At 37.1% G+C, this 25453-nt stretch overlaps 1 protein-coding gene across 6 annotated transcripts in view; it reads left to right on the top strand.

Moving 5' to 3' along the window:
- The first annotated feature begins 870 nt into the window (after positions 1-870).
- na (sodium leak channel non-selective protein na) overlaps positions 871-25453 on the top strand; it is a 56819-nt gene continuing 32236 nt past the window's right edge. For 3 of the 6 annotated variants that reach the window (XR_011394492.1, XM_070103850.1, XM_070103852.1), the window contains exons 1-20: positions 871-1012; positions 2191-2341; positions 4477-4662; positions 5601-5824; positions 5967-6095; positions 7574-7719; positions 8536-8783; positions 9459-9680; positions 10418-10585; positions 11079-11270; positions 12791-12940; positions 13811-14017; positions 15053-15255; positions 15460-15573; positions 18187-18357; positions 19216-19395; positions 19830-19950; positions 22355-22486; positions 23044-23211; positions 24817-25025. Coding sequence is in view for 5 of the 6 variants with exons in the window: in XM_070103850.1 (XP_069959951.1) it covers positions 2240-2341; positions 4477-4662; positions 5601-5824; positions 5967-6095; positions 7574-7719; positions 8536-8783; positions 9459-9680; positions 10418-10585; positions 11079-11270; positions 12791-12940; positions 13811-14017; positions 15053-15255; positions 15460-15573; positions 18187-18357; positions 19216-19395; positions 19830-19950; positions 22355-22486; positions 23044-23211; positions 24817-25025 (3272 nt within the window). In the remaining variant the exon portion in view is untranslated. The remainder of the gene's footprint in view (positions 1013-2190; positions 2342-4476; positions 4663-5600; positions 5825-5966; positions 6096-7573; positions 7720-8535; positions 8784-9458; positions 9681-10417; positions 10586-11078; positions 11271-12790; positions 12941-13810; positions 14018-15052; positions 15256-15459; positions 15574-18186; positions 18358-19215; positions 19396-19829; positions 19951-22354; positions 22487-23043; positions 23212-24816; positions 25026-25453) is intronic. The other 3 variants (XM_070103851.1, XM_070103853.1, XM_070103854.1) reach the window with 3 other exon arrangements.

Raw genomic sequence — 25453 nt, 5'->3', positions numbered from 1 at the left:
TTCTTAGACCCCTTTCAAAGATTTTTATTACGCGACACGCTAGTGCTATTTATCTGTAATTCAATGCATTTATTTTATAGCCACCTTTGTTTTAGTGACTGTGGAATGACCCCTTTGTCTATGTTCCCTCTCCATAGAATATTTAAAGCACGTGAAAGGGGTTTCTTGCAGTTCTTGGTGAACACAGAGTTCCAGGAGTCTGTAAGTAAGTAAGTAAGTAAGTAAGTAAGTAAGTTTATTCAGGTATACACAAATACAGTTACATAGAATTATCATACATAGCAGCATATGTGTAGAGAACCTAGGATAACCCAAAAAAGTCAGACAGTGACTTATTTCCATTGGGGTGTTTAGTCTCATTGCTGTGATCTATTTAGGTGTGAGATGAGAGGAGTGAGAGATGAGAAGAGTGAGAGATGAGAGGACTGAGAAATGAGAGGAGTGAGAAATGAGAGGAGTGAGAGATGAGAGGAGTGAGAGATGAGAGGAGTGAGAGATGAGAGGAGTGAGAGATGAGAGGAGTGAGAGATGAGAGGAGTGAGAGATGAGAGGTGTGAGAGATGAGAGGAGTGAGAGATGAGAAGAGTGAGAGATGAGAGGAGTGAGAAATGAGAGGAGTGAGAAATGAGAGGAGTGAGAAATGAGAGGAGTGAGAAATGAGAGGACTGAGAAATGAGAGGAGTGAGAGATGAGAGGAGTGAGAGATGAGAGGAGTGAGAGATGAGAGGAGTGAGAAATGAGAGGAGTGAGAGATGAGAGGACTGAGAAATGAGAGGAGTGAGAAATGAGAGGAGTGAGAAATGAGAGGAGTGAGAGACGAGAGGAGTGAGAGACGAGGTGAGTGAGAGACGAGAAGTGAGAGATGAGAGGAGAGATGAGAGAGAGAGAGATGCGCAAGATTTAGTCAGTGTGAAACACTCAGCGCATCCATCACTGCTCTCCATCATCCTCAATCATGTTTCTCACTCCTCACTGCTCCTGTCTTCATCTCTCTCAGCATCCTGCAGCTGAGGTGAGTCCTGTACATCATTCACGTACACTCAAGCCTCCATTATTCATGTTAAAAGGTGAAAAGGGAGTTAAAATAGTCCGTGGTGTTGTGTACGTGGGAAAAATCCAATGGAAATAATCAAGGACCACGATGGGTATGTATCCTTTTGACCTTTTTTTTGGGGTGTTATCCTGGGTAATTTCACATGTTAATAGGTATGATAATTGTAATTATGTGTACTTGTGACCAAATAAACTTACGTGGGAAGGAACCCCAGTGGGAGTAATCAAGGACCCCAGTGGAAATAGGTCACTCTGACCTTTTTTTGGGGGTTATTCTGGGTAATTTACATATATGTTAAACTATGTATGATAACTGTACTTATGTATACCTATTACTAAATAAACTTACATGGGAAGACCCCAGTGGAAATAATCAAGGACCCCAATGGAAATAATCAAAGACCCCAATGGAAATAAATCACTTTGACCTTGTTTTGGTTAATTTAACATGTTACTATTTATGATAATTGTACTTATGTACCTGTATCTTGATGCTCTTGAAGGTTTTTCCATCCGAGGAAGTGGAGCTGTCCTCCTCTTCCTTGGATTAAACTTCATTACGTCACGACTTATACACAGATTCTGCCGTTTTGAGAAATCACGCAATTTTTTTTTATGAGTATCCAGTCTACATCCCAAGATAAACTCTCAGATGCTGGTGAGGGGCTCGTGATCTGAGGAATTGGATTTATCCTCCCCCTTCCTTGGATCAAACCTTGGATAAGCCCTGTGGGTTTAGCACTCCCTCCCCCACTATTAAAATGGATAAATTTGGGAATATTAACAAAAATTATGCATTTACGTTTGGGAGGTGGAGCAGGTGAGGAGACAGTCATTAGTTAGTATTAATTAAAGTACAGTAATATAATGTAAGTTATACTTTTTATATGCTATAGTGTTACATTTTATGTACTATAGATGCCTGCGTAGATGAAACGAACAAGATAAAATCCCTCGGAAACTTGAATCCGTTTTGAGAAACTGTTGGGATATCCTAGGTTAAGTCACCATAAAATGTCACTCTTGTATAGAATATCTGTAATAATTAAAAAATGTAATTATTAAACTTAAAATATAGATATTGTAAGTAGTGCATCTGTAATAATTATTGCTGTATTTTTTCTGAACTTCATGCAGTGTGTAATTCAGTTTATTGGCTACTGAATATGCTGCGATAGTTGTGGAAATGTTGGGCCGTAAGCAGAGCCTTCGAGGGGAGCACATCCTTGCAGACTATGGACCAGAGGACACTCTAAATGAAAGCTCCGATGTTGAGTGGGCTAATAAGGTAAATTGTTATTATTATTAGTCTCTTGAAGGAATAATAAAGCAAAGACTATATTCTTATAACTAGTAATGTTTAATTTCTTAACCTCAGTTCCCCGTGTTATACTCCATATAATGCTTAAATGTCAAAATTGCGTATACAACAAATCATATTTTGAGCTAATGTTTAGAATTCATGCTCCCTTGATACTGGAATTAGAATTGCCCTTGTTAGGTGCTCCCCATGATTTTAGTACAGGTACAGTATTGATTTTCCGATAACAGTTGGTGTAATGATCCAGCACCTCTTTTAGTCTGGACAAAATTTTGAGAATAGTTTTTTTTGTCATATCATTTTACTGGGCAACCATGGATGGTATTTTATGTAGTGTGTGCTCACTGATATTGTTGGCAGCATTACAATTGTTGGTAGTGATCCTTTGATTTTTGTGTGAGTCTTAGAATATTTTGCTAACAGTTAGCCCTAGTTATAGCTAGGGTTAATAGTTATATACAATTAACTTGTCAGTATCTACTGCTATTGATAGTTAAGGTAAGTATTGTATGTACACAGTACATACAATACTTACCTTAAAATATGGTGCCTGTTGTCCTTCCCTTATGCAAGTGTTGTGTGGAAATGGTGGTAAAAAGCACCAAGAATAATGAACAGTGGCTCAATTGAAAACTACCAAAGACGTGGAATACCGAAGATGGTGCCAAATATGCGGAGTCCTCGTGTACCACCACTGTAATTACAGTGATTAAGTTGCTTCATTTATTATTAAAAAATAATTGTATTGTGAGTACAGTATAACCTCTCCTCACTTAATGACGGAGTTTTGTTCCTGAGACCACGTCGTTAAACAAATTCGTCACTAAGTGAGGAGCATACTATAATGGTAGTGAGTTTGTGTCAGCCATCTTTGATATTGTTTTAATGTCACCTTTCACTTGTATATTTTTAAATGTTTATACAGTAGTGTACCGTATATTGAAATAAACAGAATAGAGGAAACCAGCTCTAATATACATTATTTATTTATGAATACTGGTCAGAGAGCCTGTTGTAAGTCCGAGGCATTGGTAAACAAGTATGTCGCTAGGTGAGGAGAGGCTGTATTATGTATGTATATTTATTAGGATATTTATTATATATGGAAGAAGTGAATGTTTTCAGATACTTGGGAGTTGACGTGTCGGCGGATGGATTTATGAAGGATGAGGTTAATCATAGAATTGATGAGGGAAAAAAGGTGAGTGGTGCGTTGAGGTATATGTGGAGTCAAAAAACGTTATCTATGGAGGCAAAGAAGGGAATGTATGAAAGTATAGTAGTACCAACACTCTTATATGGGTGTGAAGCTTGGGTGGTAAATGCAGCAGCGAGGAGACGGTTGGAGGCAGTGGAGATGTCCTGTTTAAGGGCAATGTGTGGTGTAAATATTATGCAGAAAATTCGGAGTGTGGAAATTAGGAGAAGGTGTGGAGTTAATAAAAGTATTAGTCAGAGGGCAGAAGAGGGGTTGTTGAGGTGGTTTGGTCATTTAGAGAGAATGGATCAAAGTAGAATGACATGGAAAGCATATAAATCTATAGGGGAAGGAAGGCGGGGTAGGGGTCGTCCTCGAAAGGGTTGGAGAGAGGGGGTAAAGGAGGTTTTGTGGGTAAGGGGCTTGGACTTCCAGCAAGCGTGCGTGAGCGTGTTAGATAGGAGTGAATGGAGACGAATGGTACTTGGGACCTGACGATCTGTTGGAGTGTGAGCAGGGTAATATTTAGTGAAGGGATTCAGGGAAACCGGTTATTTTCATATAGTCGGACTTGAGTCCTGGAAATGGGAAGTACAATGCCTGCACTTTAAAGGAGGGGTTTGGGATATTGGCAGTTTGGAGGGATATGTTGTGTATCTTTATATGTGTATGCTTCTAGACTGTTGTATTCTGAGCACCTCTGCAAAAACAGTGATAATGTGCGAGTGTGGTGAAAGTGTTGAATGATGATGAAAGTATTTTCTTTTTGGGGATTTTCTTTCTTTTTTGGGTCACCCTGCCTCGGTGGGAGACGGCCGACTTGTTGAAAAAAAAAAAAAAAAAAAAAATTTATTAGAGCTACAATGCATTTTGAAATATAATAAATTAATCTTATATTTCTCAGAGATGGATAAGATGGCTTCTTCGGATATGCTCCTTGGTATCCCTAGTGTCAGTTTCAGCCAATACTCCAAGTTCCAAAGTATTATACCCAAGTTTAGAGCAAATTACCTTCTGCTCAGATCTGGCAATCACATTTTTCTTCACTGTGGAAATGGTTGCCAAAATGCAAGCAAGAGGGGTTTTAAAGGTAAAGAATTAATAAAGTTAATGTTTTTCTTTTGTTGCAGAGAATTGACTCCTAAGAAAATCAAAGTAGCCATCTTGGTAATGCTTAACTAGTACAAGAATGTCAAAAGGATATTTCTTGTCTGAAAGGTATTTTTGCGAATGTTTCTTGAAGGATTGGAAATCAAAGGTGTGAATAAAGATGTAAAATAATGATTTGATCCCCAAACGGATGTAGAATGGTCATTTGAGGAATTGACACACTCTCTTCTACGATTAGTGACATACACACACATGATGTTATATCTGTTATTAGTTCTTGAAAGCACCACCCTCAGGGCTCAGTCTCAGATCAAGTCTCCTTGATTTAGAAGAAAAATATTGCAAGAATAGAACTACGTATTAGGAAACACAGGAAAATAAAGTATGTATACTTAATAAAAGTAGACGTTTGTATAATTTTTCTAACATGCTTGTTCATGAAACTAAAAGAAAAGACCAGCAATCCTCCCAGACTGCAAAGCATTTAAGAGTTTTCCATTTCACACTCACATGATCAAATGGTAGTGCTTTCCTGGATGATTGCTATTGGAAGAAAACTGCATTGCTAGTCCAGTGTTATATGGTTATTCTGTTGAATCACAAGTTCCTGAGAGAAAAACTCATGGAAGTAGTGGTGAATGAGAGGCCAGTGAGAGGTTACTCAAATGTGAGAGCAGTACTAAAAATAGAGAACAATGTTTTTGTAAAGTTGAAGTAACTAAGAAGCAATAGTCCATTCTGGTTAAGAGTATTTGTGTGAATACACTATTGTATTCACAATAATATCATTTTATTACACTATTTTTCATGACCACGAGATTGTACAGTAATTTTATAGTACTGTAATACAAGGTTGTACAGTAATTTTGCAGTACTATAAGGTTGTACAGTAATTTTAAGAAAACTCTTTTCCTGCAGGGTGAGGTGCCATATCTAAAAGATCGCTGGTGTCAGTATGATGCAAGCATGGTGTTCTTCTTGTGGATCTCAGTCATTCTGCAAATGTTTGAGATGTCAGACTGGGTAGACAGACACAGCTACCTGTCAGTACTACGTGCTCCCAGACCACTTATTGTTGTCCGTCTTATACGCATTTTTCTTAAATTTTCCATGCCAAAGAACAGATTAAAACAAATTGTCAAGTGAGTACTTTTATATCTAGGAACTGTGAACTTGAAACAATAATATTTTGATATATATTACTGGACTATGATTGTCAACATTTAGACAAACCTGTTTTAAATTAGTTTCTATGCTTATATTCACTGGTGTTCTTACTTTCAGACGTTCAAGTCAACAGATTTACAACGTGACACTATTTTTTCTGTTCTTCATGTCACTTTACGGGCTTCTTGGAGTACAGCTATTTGGTGACCTTCGTAACCATTGTGTGAAAAATGATACAAATGAAGAGTAAGTTTTTAATTTGTGTGTATTTTTAATTTAAAACTAATATAGAGGGTAAGCAGTATGCTAGTAACAAAGGGCTGGTAACTCTGAGAATAGATGATGAGAGAGAGAAATAGGTGGAGCGTTGAGAAGTCTGTGGACAGAACGAAGTTTATTAATGGAGGCAGAAATAAAGGAATGTAGCAGAAAATAATGAGGACAACACTTTTGTATGGGTGAGGCATGATCTTTGAATGATGCAGCAAGGAGGAGGCCAGAGGCTGTGTAGATGCAGTAGTTATTATGGAATGGCATAAATTTTAGCAAAGAATAGGGAGTGAATTTGGTGTGGTGAAATGAAAGCTATAATTCAGGAAGTGGTGAAGATACTGTTGAAATTTATTTTTTTTAATGCATCAGCTGTTTCCCACCAAGGCAGGATGACCTGCAAAAGAAGAAACACTTGCATCATCACTCACTCCATCACTGTCTTGCTATTGAAATGGTTTGATCATTTAGATCATTTAGGTGGGTTGATCTTGAGAGAACATAAATCTGGGGTAGATGGAAGGAAGTATAGTGGATATCTCAAGAAGGGTTGGAAGAAGTGCCAGATTAAAGCAGAAACATAGGGTCATGGGCACTAGCCCTAAGAGCCCCCTTAGAAGGGGCCACGTCACATAGCACGGCTCTGGGTATTTTACATTACATTCTGCAAAGAGACATTTGTTTTGCTTTTCAAATATAGCACATAAATTAAAATCTATAGGAAAAGCAAGCACACAGCTGGCTGTCACATTATCCAGTAGTACCTGTAATTTGACAATGAAGTTCTAGTAGAAGGGGGCTCCTTACAATTTGTTTGCCCTGGTGTCGCAACAACTTTTAATCCAGTCTTAGTTGAAATGAGGATGTGAAGAACAGTTTTAAGTGGTAGTGGCTTAAGCATCCACCAGGCACCCAAGTGTACTAGATCAGAGTGAACTGAAACAAGTTGAATGTGTTTTCTCTGGGTGGCTTGGTAGGCAACACTCTCCCCCACATGAAGCATCTGTAGTTCAATCCCTGGCTGGGTGGAAACATTGAGTGTGTTTCCTTACACCTGCTGTCCCTGTTCACCTAGCAGTAAGTAGGTACTTGAGTGTTAGTTGACTGGTGTGGGTGGCATCCTGGGGACAAGATTGAAGGACCACAGTGGAAAGAAGACAGACAGCCCTCAGTGTTGCACTGATTTTCTTTAGTTATCCTGGGTGGCTAACCCTCCCTACCCCAGGTTATCCTGAGTGGCTAACCCTCATTACCTGGGGTTATCCTGGGTGGCTAACTCTTGTTAATCTGGGTTAAAAATCCCAACAAATCTAATCTTACCTTGCTGAGACATGACCTATATCATGATAATACAGATGACCAATTTATTTGCGTGAATTTGAGTCATGTATATTATTTTAAAGTACATTATGAAATGTGAAGGTCTTGATGTAAATTTTTATCAACTTTTGCAGGAATATTACTTTGAATAGTCTGGCAATTCCAGACACATTTTGCTCGACTGAAGCAGACTCTGGGTATCAGTGTCCTACAGGTATGAAATGTGTACCCCTCAACCTAGCAAAGAAAGTCAGTGGATTTAATGGCTTTAGTGATTTTGGTAAGTGATTGTGCCTTTGTAAACAGTGAAATTTAATTCCTAGCAATAATGTAAAAATTATTCTCTTACAAACAATTAACTTAGTTTTAATGGGAGTTGCTCTAATGCTTTGTATTATATTTGAGATTATTTGAAAGTTGTATTATTATTATGTTAATTATTATTTTTATTATTATTGTCTTTATTATTATTATTTTTTAACACGTCAGCCATCTCCCACCAAGGCGGGGTGACCCAAAAAGAAAAAAAACCCATTATAATTATTATTATTTTATTAATATTTTATTATTAATTTTTTTTTTCAACAAGTCGGTCGTCTCCCACCGAGGCAGGGTGACCCAAAAAAAAGAAAGAAAATCCCCAAAAATAAAATGCTTTCATCATCATTCAACACTTTCACCACACTCACACATAATCACTGTTTTTGCAGAGGTGCTCAGAATACAACAGTTTAGAAGCATATACGTATAGAGATACACAACATATCCCTCCAAACTGCAGTTTGGAGGGATATGTTGTGTATCTTTATACGTATATGCTTCTAAACTGTTGTATTCTGAGCACCTCTGCAAAAACAGTGATTATGTGTGAGTGTGGTGAAAGTGTTGAATGATGATGAAAGCATTTTATTTTGGGGATTTTCTTTCTTTTTTGGGTCACCCTGCCTCGGTGGGAGACGGCCGACTTGTTGAAAAAAAAAAAATTATTATTATTATTATTATTATTATTATTATTACTATTGGAAAGTGCTAAACTGTTATAAAAAGTTGTAATTACTGGAAAATAAACTTAATTACTTTTTTTTATTTTTTGTAGGAACGAGTATCTTCACAGTGTACCAAGCTGCCTCCCAAGAAGGTTGGGTGATTATCATGTACCAAGCCATTGATTCCTTGCCTGGCTGGCGTGCTACATTTTTCTTCACCACCATGATCTTCTTCCTCTCGTGGCTGGTCAAGAATGTTTTCATTGCGGTCATCACCGAAACGTTCAATGAAATGCGAGTTCAGTTTCAGCAGATCTGGGGGATCCGAGGACACATTCAGCAAGAGGCGACAACACAGGTACAAATCGAGTTATTCGATTATTTTCCATTTAGGAATTATTTAATTGTGAGCTATTTCTATCGCTCTCTAGTTTGGCGTTCTGAAAAAATATTTGTTGGGTTGATTCGACTTTGTTACTCTATTCAAAAACTGCTCTTTTCTTCCTTTTCTGTTTTTTGACATGCATGCATATAGACTTTAATGAGGGTATACTCATAAACATGTATGCACATTTGCATGTATATACCTACATATTCATGCATTTAGTGAAGGGATTCAGGAAAGACAGTTATTTTTATATAGCTGGACTTGAGTACTGGAAATAGGGAGTACAATGCCTGCACTTTAAAGGAGGGATTTGGGATATTGGCAGTTTGGAGGGATATGTTATATATCTTTATATATGCTTCTAAACTGTTGTATATGGGCACCTCTGCAGAGTTAATTGATTATGTATGAGTGAGGTGAAAGTGTTGAATGATGATGGAAAGTATTTTCTTTTTTGGGGATTTTCTTTCTTTTTGGGTCACCCTGCCTCGGTGGGAGACTGCCAACTTTTTGAAAAAAAAAAATATGCATTTTGAACTTGCTTCATATTCAGATTGTTTTTTCTTTGTAAAAAATATGAACTGTTTCAGAATTTCATGAGTAACTGAATAAAAATTTGTCAGTTTTTTTTTTTTATATATTTAGATTTTGTCGGGAGATGACCAAGGATGGAAGTTACTCTATGTCGATGATAACAAGCCTCGGGGATGGGCACCCAAGTTCTGTATGAAGGTTGTTGTCAGTGCTGGCTATTACCTTCTTATAATGGCAGCCATTGTTGCTAATGCCATTGCAGCAGCTTCATTGAGCTTCAAACACGATGGAAGAGACAGGCAAGAATTTTACCAACATTATTACTACATGGAGGTGTGTATAAATCTTTTTTAATGGTTTCATTTTCCATTAATTTCTTTCTGTTAAACAGAAATGTATCTGTGATTGCAAATGAGTGTTAATAGTTTTATCTATTGCCACATGCTGTCACCATTAAAATGTTTAAAACAGCAAATGTGTAAACATCATCTTGAGTTACCATTGGCAGCTTTTTTGTCTCTTGTGACTGGTTTTCACTTTAGGAGGTGCGTGTAAAGTCAAAACAGAATGAGGACTATTGGAACCTTTATACAGTGGACCCCCGCATAACGATTACCTCCGAATGCAACCAATTATGTAAGTGTATTTATGTAAGTGCGTTTGTACGTGTATGTTTGGGGGTCTGAAATGGACTAATCTACTTCACAATATTTCTTATGGGAACAAATTCGGTCAGTACTGGCACCTGAACATACTTCTGGAGTGAAAAAATATCGTTAACCGGGGGTCCACTGTATATTGCAAATTACTCATGGGAGACCATCAAAATCAGATAATTTAAAGTAGCATAAATTTATAGGGCAGACCATATAGTTTGATTACTAATTTGTAGGGTTAGGTAAAGAAGAGAATGAACAAATTAATAAGACTACTATCACTGTCTTGCCTGTGGCAAGACAGTAATAGTGTGAATGATGGTGAAAGTGTTTCTTTTTCAAGTCTCCCTGCCTCGGTGGGAGATGTTTTAGGCTTGATAATTATAATTAAGTGTTTGTCTTATCACCACACAGGTGGGATTCACAATATTCTTCAATCTGGAAGTTATCTTCAAAATGTGGTGTCTGGGTCTTCGTGGCTACTGGCGACTTGGCATTCATAAATTTGAGTTTCTCCTGGCTGTTGGAACAACACTGAGATTGATACCATACCTTTTCATGACCTCTTTTACTTATTTTCAAGTAAGTGTGATGTTAAGATAAGATTTGTTTGGATTTTTAACCTAAAGAGTTAGCCACCCAGAATAACCCAAGAATGTTGCAGCATCATCAAGGACTGTCTGTCTTATTTCCATTGCGGTCCTTCAGTCTTGTCCACCAGGATGCCACCCACACCAGTTGACTAACACCCAGGTACCTACTTATTTCTAGGTGAACAGGGGCAGCAGGTGTAAAGAAACATGTCTAATGTTTCCACCCGGCCAGGAATTGAACCACGGACACTTGGTGTGTGAGGCTAGAGTGGTGCTTAAATTTTTGGGAAGTTTATCTTGAAGAAAATTCCCCTGGTTCAGTGCTCAAGAGAACTTTTGCAGATATTTTTATATATGTGGAGGGGGGGCTCTGGAACAGAATACTCATGAATAAAAAGGCTTCTCTGTATTGTATAACCATAAGAGATTTAGATGAAATGTCTAAATCAAATTGTAATACAGTGTGGTATCTGTCTTTTCAGGTTCTTCGCATTGTGAGACTGATCAAGGCCTCGCCAATCTTAGAGGATTTTGTGTACAAGATTTTTGGTCCTGGAAAAAAACTGGGCAGCCTTATTCTCTTCACTATGTGTCTCTTGCTGATTGCCTCGTCTATTTCAATGCAGCTTTTCTGCTTCCTTAAAGACTATGATAAATTTGAGACTTTTGCTCATGTAAGTTTATTGCGGTTTATCCTTTTGTTGTGGTAAGTGACAATATTCATAAACTTTTGTGTGGAAAGATTAAATAAATTATCTGCAATATACATGATGATTCAGTTATTGTAAAGCTGTATTGATACATTGTAATTGTGCTAACCATTTCAAACAAATCCCTCAAAATTTTAAGAGTTTGTTTATAGATGTAAAGCAAAGTTTGTAATGTTAATGGGAAAGCATAAGGTGTCATATAGTGCCTGGAAAATGGAAGGTAATCAGGTTTGATCAGAGGAAGGGGAGGTTAGCTCTAGTTCCTTGGATTAAGAGCCCTTTACCAGCATCACAGTACTTCACAGTGTTTCTGTACTGTTCTTCTGAAATAGTAAACAATCTTTTCTGAAGGCAGTGACACCAGAAATATGAAATTTAATGAAAAACTTACAGAATTATGCCGGCACAAAGTTAATGGTTTACGGGCAATTAATGCATTGGTGATTTTTGCCAGCATTGAGTCGTATTTTAAGTCAGTTCTATTCCTCAATTTGACTGTCACAAAAAATTGCAGATTTATCCTATTTCTTGGATAGTAAAATATATCCAGGAATAATTGTTTATGACTTATGGCATCCCAGTACATAATTGAATCAAACCTAGTCAAAACCCATAAAACAGGCCGGGGGAGTTGTAGGGGGGGAGGTCTTGTGCATCCTAAGGAATGTCGGCAAAAATTTAATTCTGCTACTTTGAGGCTGATTTCAAGTTGCTTCTCATCCTATAACCTTCTCTATTTTAGTAATATGTCTTCCAATCTATCAAATGTTATCAAAAAATAGCCAATAGAGCCATAAAAACTTCTAGAAAACACCTTTAGAGAGCAATTGAATGAGCAATGAAGAATGTGTTTCTTTTATATAAGGTTGTTGCCCTACCTCGGTGGGAGATGGCTAGTGAGTTAAAAAAAAAAAGCCATTTCTTAACAAGGTAGGGTGACTAAAAGAAGGAAACATATTCACCATCACTCACTCAATAGCTGTCTTGCCATAAGTGTGTTGGTCATCACAGCATCTTTCCCCCATCCTTCAGTGTATAGCAACTTGCTCTACTTTTAAATGAGTGGCAAGGCTGTGAGCACCAACAAAAAAGTGACAGATCATGGTGAAAGTGTTTCTTTTTTGGGTCTTCTTGCCTTGGTGGGAGACAGCCAGCTTGTTGAAAAAAAAAAGTAAACACAACAGTGTGTGTTCGGTACTATCGTATTTGGGTTGTATGGAGTTATTTATATGCATGAGACAACACTACCACTACTCCTCTCAGATTTAACTGAGTAATTTTTAAGTTTTAAACAGTGTTAGGACATTACCTTGTTGCTGAAAGGCTCTTGATTGAAGGTATTGGAGCTGTCTTCCCATTCCCTTGATCAAAGATTATTCTGCAGATGCTGTTTGATTTTGATGAGTTTACCACTTCGGTGTGACAACAACAACAATAATAATAATAATTTAGGATATTAGTTTGAAAAAAGTTCATCCTTACAGGCCTTCATGTCAATGTTCCAAATCCTGACCCAGGAAGGATGGGTGGAAGTAATGGACGAGACCATGATAAAAACCATGAAGGGAACGGCAGATGAAATTGCTCCCATCGTGGCCATTTATTTCATTCTGTATCATCTCTTTGTAACACTGGTAAGATTTCTGATGATTTTTTACTTATTTTGTACAGTAAACTGTTAGGTAAGACACATATGCAACAGTTAGACAACTTTATTCCGAAACGTTTCGCCTACACTGTGTAGGCGAAACGTTTCGGAATAAAGTTGTCTAACTGTTGCATATGTGTCTTACCTAACAACCTGTCGGTATTGTATACCATTTTGATGTTCACAGTAAACTGTATACAGTATAGTCTTTTAAGATAAAGACATTTTACTTACTCTACAGTAACAGCTACTATCTACTTTACAGTAACATCTATGTACTTACCTTCTTAACAGTAACATCTACTTACCTACTTTACAGTAACATCTACTTACCTACTTTACATTAACATCTGCTTACCTACTTTATGGTAACATCTACTTACCTACTTTACATTAACATCTACTTACCTACTTTATGGTAAGATCTACTTACCTACTTTACAACTACATCTACCTACTTTATAGTAACATCTTAACCTACTTTACAAACATCTATTTACCTACTCTACAGTAACATCTACTTACCTACTTTACAGTAGCATCTATTGGTCATGCCTCTCAACGTTCCGCTCTCCACATTCACTCCTTCCTAGTAATATGGATACTGTTATACCTACTGTTAAAACTGTGTTTGGAGCCTGCCTCCACTATTTCATCAAGATCATTCCACTTCCTGTCAACTTTAAGACTGAAGAAATACTTCCCGACATCCCTGTGGCTCACCTGTGTCTTCAGCTGTGTTTTCCGCCTCTCAGGCTTGTCCTCTCTTTTCTTCAATTGAATCTAATTGCCTCCCATTTTTCCCTAAAGGTTTAGCACTTCCCCCTAAATATAATTAATACTTGATCTTCTGCAGATTGTGTTGAGTTTGTTTGTAGCTGTTATTCTAGACAACTTGGAACTTGATGAAGACTTTAAGAAGCTTAAACAAATGAAAGCCAGAGAGCAGAGTGCTGGGATACAGGAAACGCTGCCTCTACGCCTCCGTGTCTTTGAAAAATTCCCAGATCGTCCTACAATGGCAAAGTTACACAAAGTTCCATCAGATTTTTCTCTTCCTAAGGTACAGCTTGTTGCATTTATAATTCACCACTCATCTACTGTATATGCATATACAGGTGCTCCTCGACTTACAATAGATTACGTCCTGACTAACCCATTGTAAGTCAAACATGAATATGAAATGATAAATAAATAAATAAATAACTACTGTCATTGAAAAGTAAATAAGTGAATAATTACTGTAACTAACTAAATACCAGTACAGCCTCTTCTCACTTAATGACGGAGTTGCATTCCTAAGACCACGTTGGTGAATGAATTGGTCGCTAAGCAAGGAGCATACTATAATGGTAGTGGATTTGTGTCAACCATCTTTGATATTGTTTTAATGTCACCTTTGCACCATTTATAACATTTCTGGTATAATTTTAAATGTTTATACAGAAATATGCTGTATATTTTAATAAACAGAATAGAGGAAATCAGCTCTAATATACATTATTTAGGTGTGCATACTAGTCAGAGAGTGTCAGAGAGCTGGTTGTAAGTCCAAGTTATGTGTAAACGAGTATGTTGCTAAGTGAGGAGAGACTGTATTGAATAGTAAATAAATGAATACAAATTATGGACTTGCTGCCTTCATGCTGGATAATTTTCTTAAGTTTCATCTCCAAAGTAATTGCTCTTGCATCATCATGAAGTTGAAATATCGTAAGTCGAGGAGCGCCTGTATTTGTATGCGTATAACAGTAATATTTGTCTTGCAGTTCTGTAAATGTATAACAGTCTATAAACCATATGTCCTTCAAAGCCAAGATGCTGGTGAAGGTTTTTGATCCAAGGGTTGGGAGTTACCCTGCCTCTCCTTGAATCAAACCCATTTACCTCCCATTCCCTAGTTACTGAATGACCATTATTAATTTAGTGATTATAAATATTTTAGAAATTTTAATATAACCCATATTTTCTGAAGATGAATAAAATATTATTATTATTATTATTTTTATTTTTTTAATACATACACTTCTGTCTCCTACAGAGGAGAAAGTTTCCTTATAAATGAAGAAAATTTGCAGAATTTAAAAATTGATTTCAGGTACGAGAAAGCTTCATGCGCCAATATCTAGAAGAAGAGCAAGAGGATGAAGATGGTTTGGCAAATGTTCGTGGTGCAGGTGGACTGGATGACTCTACAATCTCATACCGCAAAAGACGACCCATAAAGCTCCTCACCCCACTGTCTCACCCTCGTAATGCCGATTATGAGAAGAAAAAGACTGGTGTTTCTAATATTATCTGGTATGTTCATTAGTTATTGATGTTTTTTATGTAGCACTTTATACTTTTGATCAGTAAATTTCAAAATGGTATAGAGTATGTATAGATTAATTTTTCCCTGGTTCTATTCCTGGTGTGAGCAAGATGTATGGACACGTTTCCTTGACAGTTATTGCTGCTTCTCTACCTTTAAATTAAATTTCATATGGTCATTTTTTTTCACAGTGATGCAAATAACCAGAGACTTCTCTTAGGGGACTCTGGTCAGATACCACTTCCAGGAAAAGGAGCTCACTCACATGGCACGATTTCTTCTAAACACGTTCGACTAGACCAGAAGTAAGTATAGCACTACACTAGAGAGTTCTCAGTTAATGTTGATCCTAGGTAATATTGTTTTCATTATAAGAAGTTGCTAGTCTTCAGATGCAAAGTCTGGTCAAGGACCGGGCTGTGGGGGTATTGACCCTGAAACACCCTCCAGGTATATTATCCAAGTGTGCCAGTGGCTTGCACAATGTTGTACTTTGTTGTGCCTGACTATAACATTGTCACAAGTTCCAGTTATCATTGTTAGAGTCGATAGGTCTTAAACTTAGCAAATTAAGAAACATGTCTGGTTTGAGTAGCAAACTATGTTGATAATAATTACTGTTCACTGGGAGGACTTTCTGTATTTATAATTGTCAAGTTATTTGGAGAATGAAAGTCAAGATACAGTGGCTGGAACAGTTCACAATTAACCCATAAGCTAGAGATGACCCTGGACAAAGTTTCGTGATAAAGTCACTCGACTAAATAATGATCCATTACAGACCCAAACATAATATGTTTTCATCTCCAATTACAGTGGACCCCCGCATAACAATTACCTCAGAATGCGACCAATTATGTAAGTGTATTTATGTGAGTGAGTTTGTACGTGTATGTTTGGGGGTCTGAAATGGACTAATCTACTTCACAATATTTCTTATGGGAACAAATTCGGTCAGTACTGGCACCTGAACATACTTCTGGAGTGAAAAAATATCGTTAACCGGGGGTCCACTGTATTGGGTTAATTGTAAAAAAAGCTATTTGTAGCATACTAGTAAAGTCACATCTCGATACAGTTTACTTAAGGAATTATTTTAGCTTTACTTCAAGTAGTTAGAGTTAATTTAACTTTAAATTGCTTTATTTGTATATCTCATCCAATAATCTAAATAACGAATATTTCTTTTGTACTAATAACATATGTAAATAATTTTTCTAACAGTTTCTATCACTATGAGCACTTGACATTAAGAAAATTAATATGCACATTCGTATCTTGTATTCAGAATCTTTTTTCTCATTAATTAAAACCATCTTTACCAGTCTTATAAATAAGGTGGTCTGTGCTTGTGAGTGCTTTATACTGATTTATCTTATCTACCATTTATAACATCATTTGATTTTTTCTTTATTTTCTGCAACATTTTTAAAGAAATACACTACAACTAAATATAGTACTTATTTTGAATTATAATTGTAGACTTTGGTATGGGACAGTGTAAGCCTAATGAATAATGTACATACTGTACTAAAGTGCATAATGTACATACTTTACTAAAATTTGACAAAGCTGATACACAATAAAGTATCTCTATACACTACACTTTTGTAAATGCAATTGGAAAAGTCTGTTTAGTATTCACTTGCATGTGTAAAGGCCTTCATGCTATGTGCTTTTTATTTTGGATTAACTCTTTCAGTTGTATTTGCAAATAAAATATCACTATATAGATTAGCTTAATAAGAGAGCTTACTGTATTATTTTCAGCATTTCAGGCAGGACTGAATCTGCAGTCAGCTCTGTGGTTAATAATAATAATAATAATAATAATGATAATAATAATAGTTTATTTAGGCATGATACATAGTTGTACAATGAATTATAGTAGTTGGGTGTACATGCCAAAAGCCCCTTGTATGTGGAGCGTTATGGGTAGGCTTAAGCTCCTCTACTGTATATTATTGGACTTTCTTGTATATGCGATTGAAAAAGGTCATCCGAAACTGCGTAACACATAAAAAAGTCTTTAAAGCATGTACTGTTAAATTTTAGATTCCTGTTTTTCATTTTTCATTTACATTTGCAAGAAGTTGCATTATACAAATTAGCTTTAAAAGAGAGCTGAATATATTATACAAAACTATGAACCTGTAACACAAAATCAATTCATCAGGTAAATGAATAAGGCAAAAATTCTATTTACAAAAGAAATTTTTTTAAGACACTGCATTATCAGTGGCTTTTCTCCCTTTGGAACCTGTGTTTAGTTGTGCATAAATTCTCAAATTGCTGAGCATGTTATTGAATAGTGTCATTTTGCCCATTATATTTGTATGATTGTTAAGGGGTTAAAGCTTTATCAGTTATATACTGTATTTTGTGGCATATAAGACATACTTTTTTTTTTTTTTTTTTTCAAAATCTGACCCTCAAAAATCACCCTGCATCCTACATGGTGAAGTTCAGGTATGGGGTCAAACTTGGGGTTAAGCTTTGAGTCAGCTTGGGATCTACAAATAATTCCATTTAACAAAGAGAACAATTAAAAAAAATAAACGAGGGATATTCAGTAAATTTAAGGTGCTGCATCCTATATGCCAGCATGTTTTATATGTCACAGAATACGGTACACAGTAGGCACATGGAATTCCTTTATCATTTCAGGCTTATTATAATACGTATTTATTTTAATTACATTACCCAGTTAATGTTATGAACATATTGAATATGTGCATGGTATTGCAGAGTGATGTAGTGAATCTGTTGTTAGATATAAAAATATTTTTGATGCTTAATAAAGTTTCATATTTGCTTAAAATGTAACATAAACCAGTTTTCAATCTGTTGCTTTAATGCTACTTGATGCATGACAATTGCATGCGCATGAGAATGTTTTTCATTGGCTTTACTCCAAGGTCCATACGCCGCAGTGTTCGTGGCTCGGTCAAGCTCAAGCAGCAGAACTACGATCATCTAAAAGAAAATGGTGATCTAGGAATAATGAATCGAACGTCATCGAGCCGCAAGCCTCAAGATTTGGACATCAAAATGTTGCAGGCCAAGAGACAACAAGCTGAAATGAGAAGGTAATATAATTTTGTTTAAGAGTTAATAGTTTTTCATATTGCTTAACATTTTTTATTTTTAAAACACTGGCCATCTCCCACCGAGGTGGGTGACCCGAAAAGAAACACTTTCACCATCATTTACACTATCACTGTCTTGCCAGAGGCATGCAGATATGACAAATGAGATGTCCCTCTAAACAGCAAATATTCCAAACCTCCCTTTTGAGTGCATTTTATAGAAATTTAATTATGTATGTTGGAGGGAAAGGTTTAAGGGATGGGGTAAAAGAAGTTTTGAATGCTTGGGGTTTGAACATCTATGAGGATTGTGTCAGTGTATTAGCTCGAAACACATGGCGACAAGTGATTTTTATGGTGTGATGTGCAGTTGGAGTGTGAGCAAGAAAATATTTATAAAGGGATTCAGGAAAACCAGTTAGGTGGACTTGAGTCTTGGAGGCGGGAAGGATGTGACTGCACTTTAATGGAGAGGCGAGGAAGTTGCAGTGAGAAAGTAATCTAAACTGTGATGTCAGCACACTTCTGAAAGCAGCAATTAAATGAATGATGGTGAATGTGTTTCTTCTGTGGATCAGCCTGCTTTGGTGGGAGATGGCTTTGGGGTAAAAAAAAAAAAAAACATGGTCTTATGAAATGTCATCAAATCTTATATTTTGTGCAGTTAAACCACTAAATATGTGAGTTGAGTACAGGTAGCTGTTGAGGCTTGTTACGTGGATGATACTAGCCTAGTTAATATACCTGTGGACTTGCAGATGTTAAGCCACTTGTTCATTACTCAGTGTTCTTTACAGTAATTGTATAATGTGTGGGTTGGCCATTTTTAATCTAAGTAAAGCTTTATTTTGCTTACAGGAATCAGCGGGAAGAGGATCTCAGAGAGAATCATCCATACTTTGATACACCTCTGTTTTCAGTTGGTCGTGAGTGTCGGTTCAGAAAACTTTGTCAGCTTATTGTATATTCGCGTTATGATACAAGTCACAAGGATCCAATAACTGGCAAAGAGAGGAAAATTAAATACAAGAGGCTACAGTAAGTATATCATGCTTTCTAAATTCTTTCTTTCTTCTTTCAACTCACTGGCTGTATCCCACCGAGGCAGATACAGCCTCGGTGTCTAATTTAAAATCCCTACCCTATAGACCAAAATGTTTTCTCTCTGTTCCTCTCATGTACTTTGTTTTACATGTGGTATATTTCCTTATTTTCATCTTGTTTGCCAAATTCATATTCCATAAATTTCTCTTAAAGGCTCTTCTCTTTTTTTTTATATTTGTGTTTCTATTGTCAATGGCCATCAACAATCAAGTTAGTGTGATAAAAAAGACCAAAATACAAAAAGTTTCTCTGATGATGCTTGAAGCAAAGTGTTACACCTTGTGGGAATATTTAGTAGGAATACTAGTAGTAGTAGTAGTAGTAGTGACTTTGAAACTAGATTAGTATATGATATTTTCTCTTTACAGTAACCTTCTGGCTTTGGTGACGTATTTAGATTGGCTGATGATCCTGGTGACAACGCTGTCCTGCATCTCCCTCATGATTGAAATGGCTACTTACCGTATTACTGAGGAGCCCATGTTACAGGTACTGTGATGCTTAAGATGCCACTGCTTTTATACAAGTTATTTATACAGATAACCTGCACAACCTGGTCCAAAGCTGGGCTCAGAATTGAAAAACTCTTGGAACTCATCAAAAGTAATACAAGAAGAGCTTTATGAGAACATCGTCATAATGTCCCCCTCTTAAATATGGGTTATTTGTGAATTGTTTCAGCTACAGTATTGTGACTTATTGTTCTGCATACATTAATCATCAAAGAAAGGGAGAAGAATAAAAGGAAATGCCTGGAATCTGTTCTAGTTAATGCTCTCAAATACCATTTCCAGAAATCATGGTAACTTCCAAATAGTGAAGCCTCTAGCACCTCATCTTACCAAACATTATGAAAACAGACATGACATGATGGACCAGTCACAAATGCCTCACATTTTTTTTTCACTTTTCTCTGATATATAAACTCTTACTTCAAGTGTTCTCTATGCGAAGCATTGTTATTTTCAAAGCTTTTCATATTGCATTAAAGTGTCTCATTTGTTCAAAGTTTTGAGAATTAGGTATTTCTCCATGTTATTACCCTATTAAATCGAGGGTATAGTGCCATTATCCATTTAGGTGCTGGATTGGACAAGAATTCCAAATAATGTTTAAATGCTTAATAACCAATCACCAGATAACGGATAATGTAATGTATCACTGTATTATATTAGTATTAGGCTATTAATACAGTACTGTATTGACATCTACTCAGTAGCTTCAGTTAATCTTTTATTTATTTTAATTATTTTTATTAACACATCGGCCAATTCCCACAAAGGCAGGGTGGCCTGAAAAAGAAAAACTTTCATCATCATTCACTCCATCACTGTCTTGCTAGAGGAGTGATTTACACTACAGTTATAAAACTGCAACATTAATACCCCTCATTCAGAGTATAGACACTGTACTTCCCATCTCCAGGACTCAAGTCCGGCCTGCCAGTTTCCCTGAATCCCTTCATAAATGTTACTTTGCTCACACTCCAACAGCACGTCAAGTATTAAAAACCATTTGTCTCCATTCACTCCTATCAGATACACTCACGCACGCTTGCTGGAAGTCCAAGCCCCTCGCACACAAAACCTCCTTTACCTCCTCCAACCCTTCCTAAGCCGACCCCTACCCCGCCTTCCCTCCACTACAGATTTAAACACTCGAAGTCATTCTGTTTTATTCCATTCTCTCTACATGTCCAAACCACCTCAACAACCCCTCCTCAGCCCTCTGGATAATAGTTTTGGTAATCCCACACCTCCTAATTTCCAAACTACGAATTCTCTGCATTATATTCACACCATACATTGCCCTCAGACATGACATCTCCACTGCTTCCAGCCTTCTCCTCGTTGCAGCATTCATCACCCATGCTTCACACCCATACAAGAGTGTTGGTACAACTATACTCTCATACATTCCCCTCTTTGCTTCCACAGACAAAGTTCTTTGTCTCCACAGACTCCTAAGAGCACCACTCACCCTTTTCCTCTCATCAGTTCTATGATTCACCTATCCTTCATAGACCCATCTGTTGACACATCCACTCCTAAATATCTGAATACATTCACCTCCTCCACACTCTCTCCCTCCAATCTGATATCCAATCTTTTGTCACCTAATCTTTTTGTTATCCTCATAACCTTACTCTTTCCTATATTCACTTTTAATTTTCTTCTTTTACATCACCTACCAAATTCATCCACCAACCTCTGCAACTTCTCTTCAGAATCTCCCAAAAGCACAGTGTCATCAGCAAAGAGTAACTGTGACAACTCCCACTTTGTGTTTGATTCTTTATCGTTTAACTCCACACCTCTTGCCAAGACCCTAGCATTCACTTCTCTTACAACCCCATCTATAAATATTGAACAAACATGGTGAAATCACACATCCTTGTCTAAGGCCTACTTTTACTGGGAAATAATCTCCCTCTCTCCTACGTACTCTGACCTGAGCCTCACTATCCTCGTAAAAACTCTTCACTGCTTTCAGTAACTTACCTCCTATACCATACACCTGCAACATCTGCCACATTGCTTCCCTATCCACCCTGTCATATGCCTTTTCCAAATCCATAAATGCCACAAAAACCTCTTTACCCTTATCTAAATACTGTTCACCTATATGTTTCACTGTAAACACTTGGTCTACACACCCCCTACCTTTACTAAAGCCTCCTTGTTCATCTGCTATCCTACTCTCCATCTTACTCTTAATTCTTTCAATAATAACTCTGCCATACACTTTACCAGGTATACTCAACAGACTTATTCTCCTATAATTTTTGCACTCTCTTTTATCCCCTTAGCCTTTATACAAAGGAACTGTGCATGCTCTCTGCCAATCCCTAGGTACCTTGCCCTCTTCCATACATGTAATGGTTCTACTTCAGATTGCAGAATATGCCTTTGTTGTCTTCATGAGCATGGAACTGGGGTTGAAGATTCTAGCAGATGGTTTACTCTTCACACCTAAAGCCTTGATCCGGGACATGGCAGGAGTCTTGGATCTTTTTATCTACACGGTACAGTTCTTCATTATTTTTAACATACTAGCCATCTTCCACCAAGGTAGGGTGACCCAAAAAGAAAGAAAACACCTTCACTGTTATTCACTTAATCACTGTCGTGCCAGAAGTGCTCTAGCATTACAGTTCTATTGATTGCTTTCCTGAGTTGCAACATCCTCACTCACTCACTCCTTCAGAGTGTAGGTGCTGCACTTTTCACCTCTGGACTAAAATCCAGTTAACTAATTTCCATGAATCCTATCACAAATTACCTTGCTCATACTAATAGCATGTCTAGTCATAAAAATTCTCCTGTCTCCTTAATTATTAGTAGTGGTCCCAGTAAGCCAGTATAAGACCTTAGTCTAATGACCAAAAGGTTTACTATGTAGGTCATAATGACTAATGTTGTTGTTGGGGTTTATGGGGCACTGATAGCATACGCTGTATAAAGACCTGCCTTCCAGTGCCTGGAAAGTCGCGATGACTGTGACCCCTTTGTCAAGAGAATTTTTTTCATTTTTCTTGACAAACAAGATACCAGCATCACTAAGCTTACTTCAAATTTTCAGGTATCTTTGGTGTTTTCATGCTGGATGCCAAAGGAAGTTCCTCCACAATCTGGAGCACAGCTGCTTCTCATCTTGCGTTGTTTACGTCCACTTCGAATATTCAACCTAGTGCCCCACATGCGCAAAGTTGTCTCTGAACTCTGTAAAGGCTTTAAAGAAATTTTGCTGGTAAGTTTCATGCATTCCACTCTTTATTAGGCTTATACAATACAGTGGACCCCCGCTTAACGATCACCTCCAAATGCGACCAATTATGTAAGTGTATTTATGTAAGTGCGTTTGTACGTGTATGTTTGGGGGTCTGAAATGGACTAATCTACTTCACAATATTCCTTATGGGAAAAAATTCAGTCAGTACTGGCACCTGAACATACTACTGGAATGAAAAAAGTTCGTTAACCGGGGGTCCACTGTATATCAGTCAAGTAAATTTTTCCAAAAATGTAATAAATGCCTGTTGATTTATAATTATTTAAAGTACGTAAACCAATTTTTACAGTAGGAAGTGAAAAAAAATGAGTTAGATTGGAATTCCTTTTGTGTACTATATTGTACTGGACTGTGTATGTACTTGTTTGCTATGTCTCTTCTGTCATCTCTAACCTTACTTAATGTTTCTTGATCCTATTTATACTTCTCTCCTTATCTATCTTAGTTGCAAAATGACATTGTTCTCATGTTCTAGTTGTCTAGTACATGCAAGTGTAAACTTGAAGTAAATAAAACTTACAAACTATATACATAAAGGAAAAGAATGGGATGTAGTGAGAATGTTCACAGTTGGGATGGGCAAGACATCTGGGCAAGTCTCCATACACTTACTGCTCGTCTTCACCTAGCAGCAAATAGGTACCCAGGTTTAAGCAGATTGTTGTGGTTAGCATCCTGGGTGGTGGTAATATACCTTGGAAAAGATCTAAATAATGTACATGTGATAGAAGTGAAGAAAAGACAAGGGTTGCAGAGCAGACTTTTATTGGAGCTTTGCTTATGCTGTGGGTACAGGTTTCTGAAGCTCTACTCAGTGAAATGTTGTCCACCAAATGCCAGATCAGTCAGGTTTGATGGCTGTGTTAGTCACTGGGCCACTGCTTGATTAAACATTCAGTCAGTGAAGGCCAGGCTACAAGGGTAGACAAGCCCTCAGAACTGGCCACTACCTTAGATAAGGTTGTACTCTGAAATTAGCTCAGGTAGATTAACTTATCAAATTTGGCACCTTTCAGGTTCATCTGACTTTGCCCATGTCAGGTTCATGTGTAAGGTTCATCTTTCTTGTAAATGAGACTCCTGTTACATAATTTACTGCACTATTCCTTGAGAATGGGATTGAGAGATCATAAAAGTGCTGATATTTTTTATTACCTTTGTTGTAGTTAAATTGCATAATTTGTAAAATAGATTTTTTTTAATACAATGGCAGTTTCCCACCAAGGTAGGGTGACCCAAAAATAGAAGCACTTGCACCATCATTCACACTATCAATGTCTTGCCAGAGGCATGCAGAGATGAAAGTTCAGATGTCCCTCCCTCCCTCCCTAGAGTGCAGGCACTGTATTTCCCACCTCCAGGACTCAGGTCTGGCTAACCGGTTTCCCTGAATCCCTTAAAAAAAAGTTACCCTGCTCATACTCCAACATCTCGTCAGGTCCCAAAAACCATTTGCCACCACTCCTGTCTTACACGTTCACACATGCCTGATGGATGTCTAAGGCCCTTGCACACAAAACCTTTTCTGCCTTAACACAATATACCAGTGCACTTTCTTTACAGGTATCAGTTCTCTTAATAGTGCTCCTCTTCGTGTTTGCAAGTTATGGAGTGCAGATGTATGGTGGCCGACTTGCAAGATGCAACGATGAGACCATAACAGAACGAAAGGATTGTGTAGGTGTCTTCATACGACAGATTTTTGTGACCAAGATGAAATTAGAACCAACTGATGGTGAAAAATATCCAGCCATGCTGGTCCCTCGAGTATGGTAAGTTAAAACAGTGAGAAATGTATATTTTGCCAAGAGCAGCATTTTATTCTAAGTTTATTTGTGTATGTATTATATCCCAGTATTTTGATGACATACACCAGTGCTTCCATCAGAAAACTTTTGTTTTTATGCTTCATATTTTTGTTTTTAATTTTGTTATGAATTGTCACCACAAGTTACGTTATGCATTATGTGTTGTACTTACTTGTACAGTACTAAACCAGAATTTGGCATCCATATTGGGTCATGTTATTCTGTAGATTAATAGCTGGTATCACGGTTATTTATGACTAAACACACCTGATGTTCTTACATAACCATTGATCTAGTCTCTATGTTTATTTAGCAAACTATTCATATTAGAGGGATCTCTTAGATTCTAAATTTTCTGAATTATTGTGAATATTCCTACATCGTGCTTTTAG

This window comes from Cherax quadricarinatus, chromosome 88 (assembly GCF_038502225.1).
Source record: "Cherax quadricarinatus isolate ZL_2023a chromosome 88, ASM3850222v1, whole genome shotgun sequence".
Lineage (NCBI taxonomy): Eukaryota > Metazoa > Arthropoda > Malacostraca > Decapoda > Parastacidae > Cherax > Cherax quadricarinatus.
This window is presented reverse-complemented; position numbering and strand designations above follow the sequence as displayed.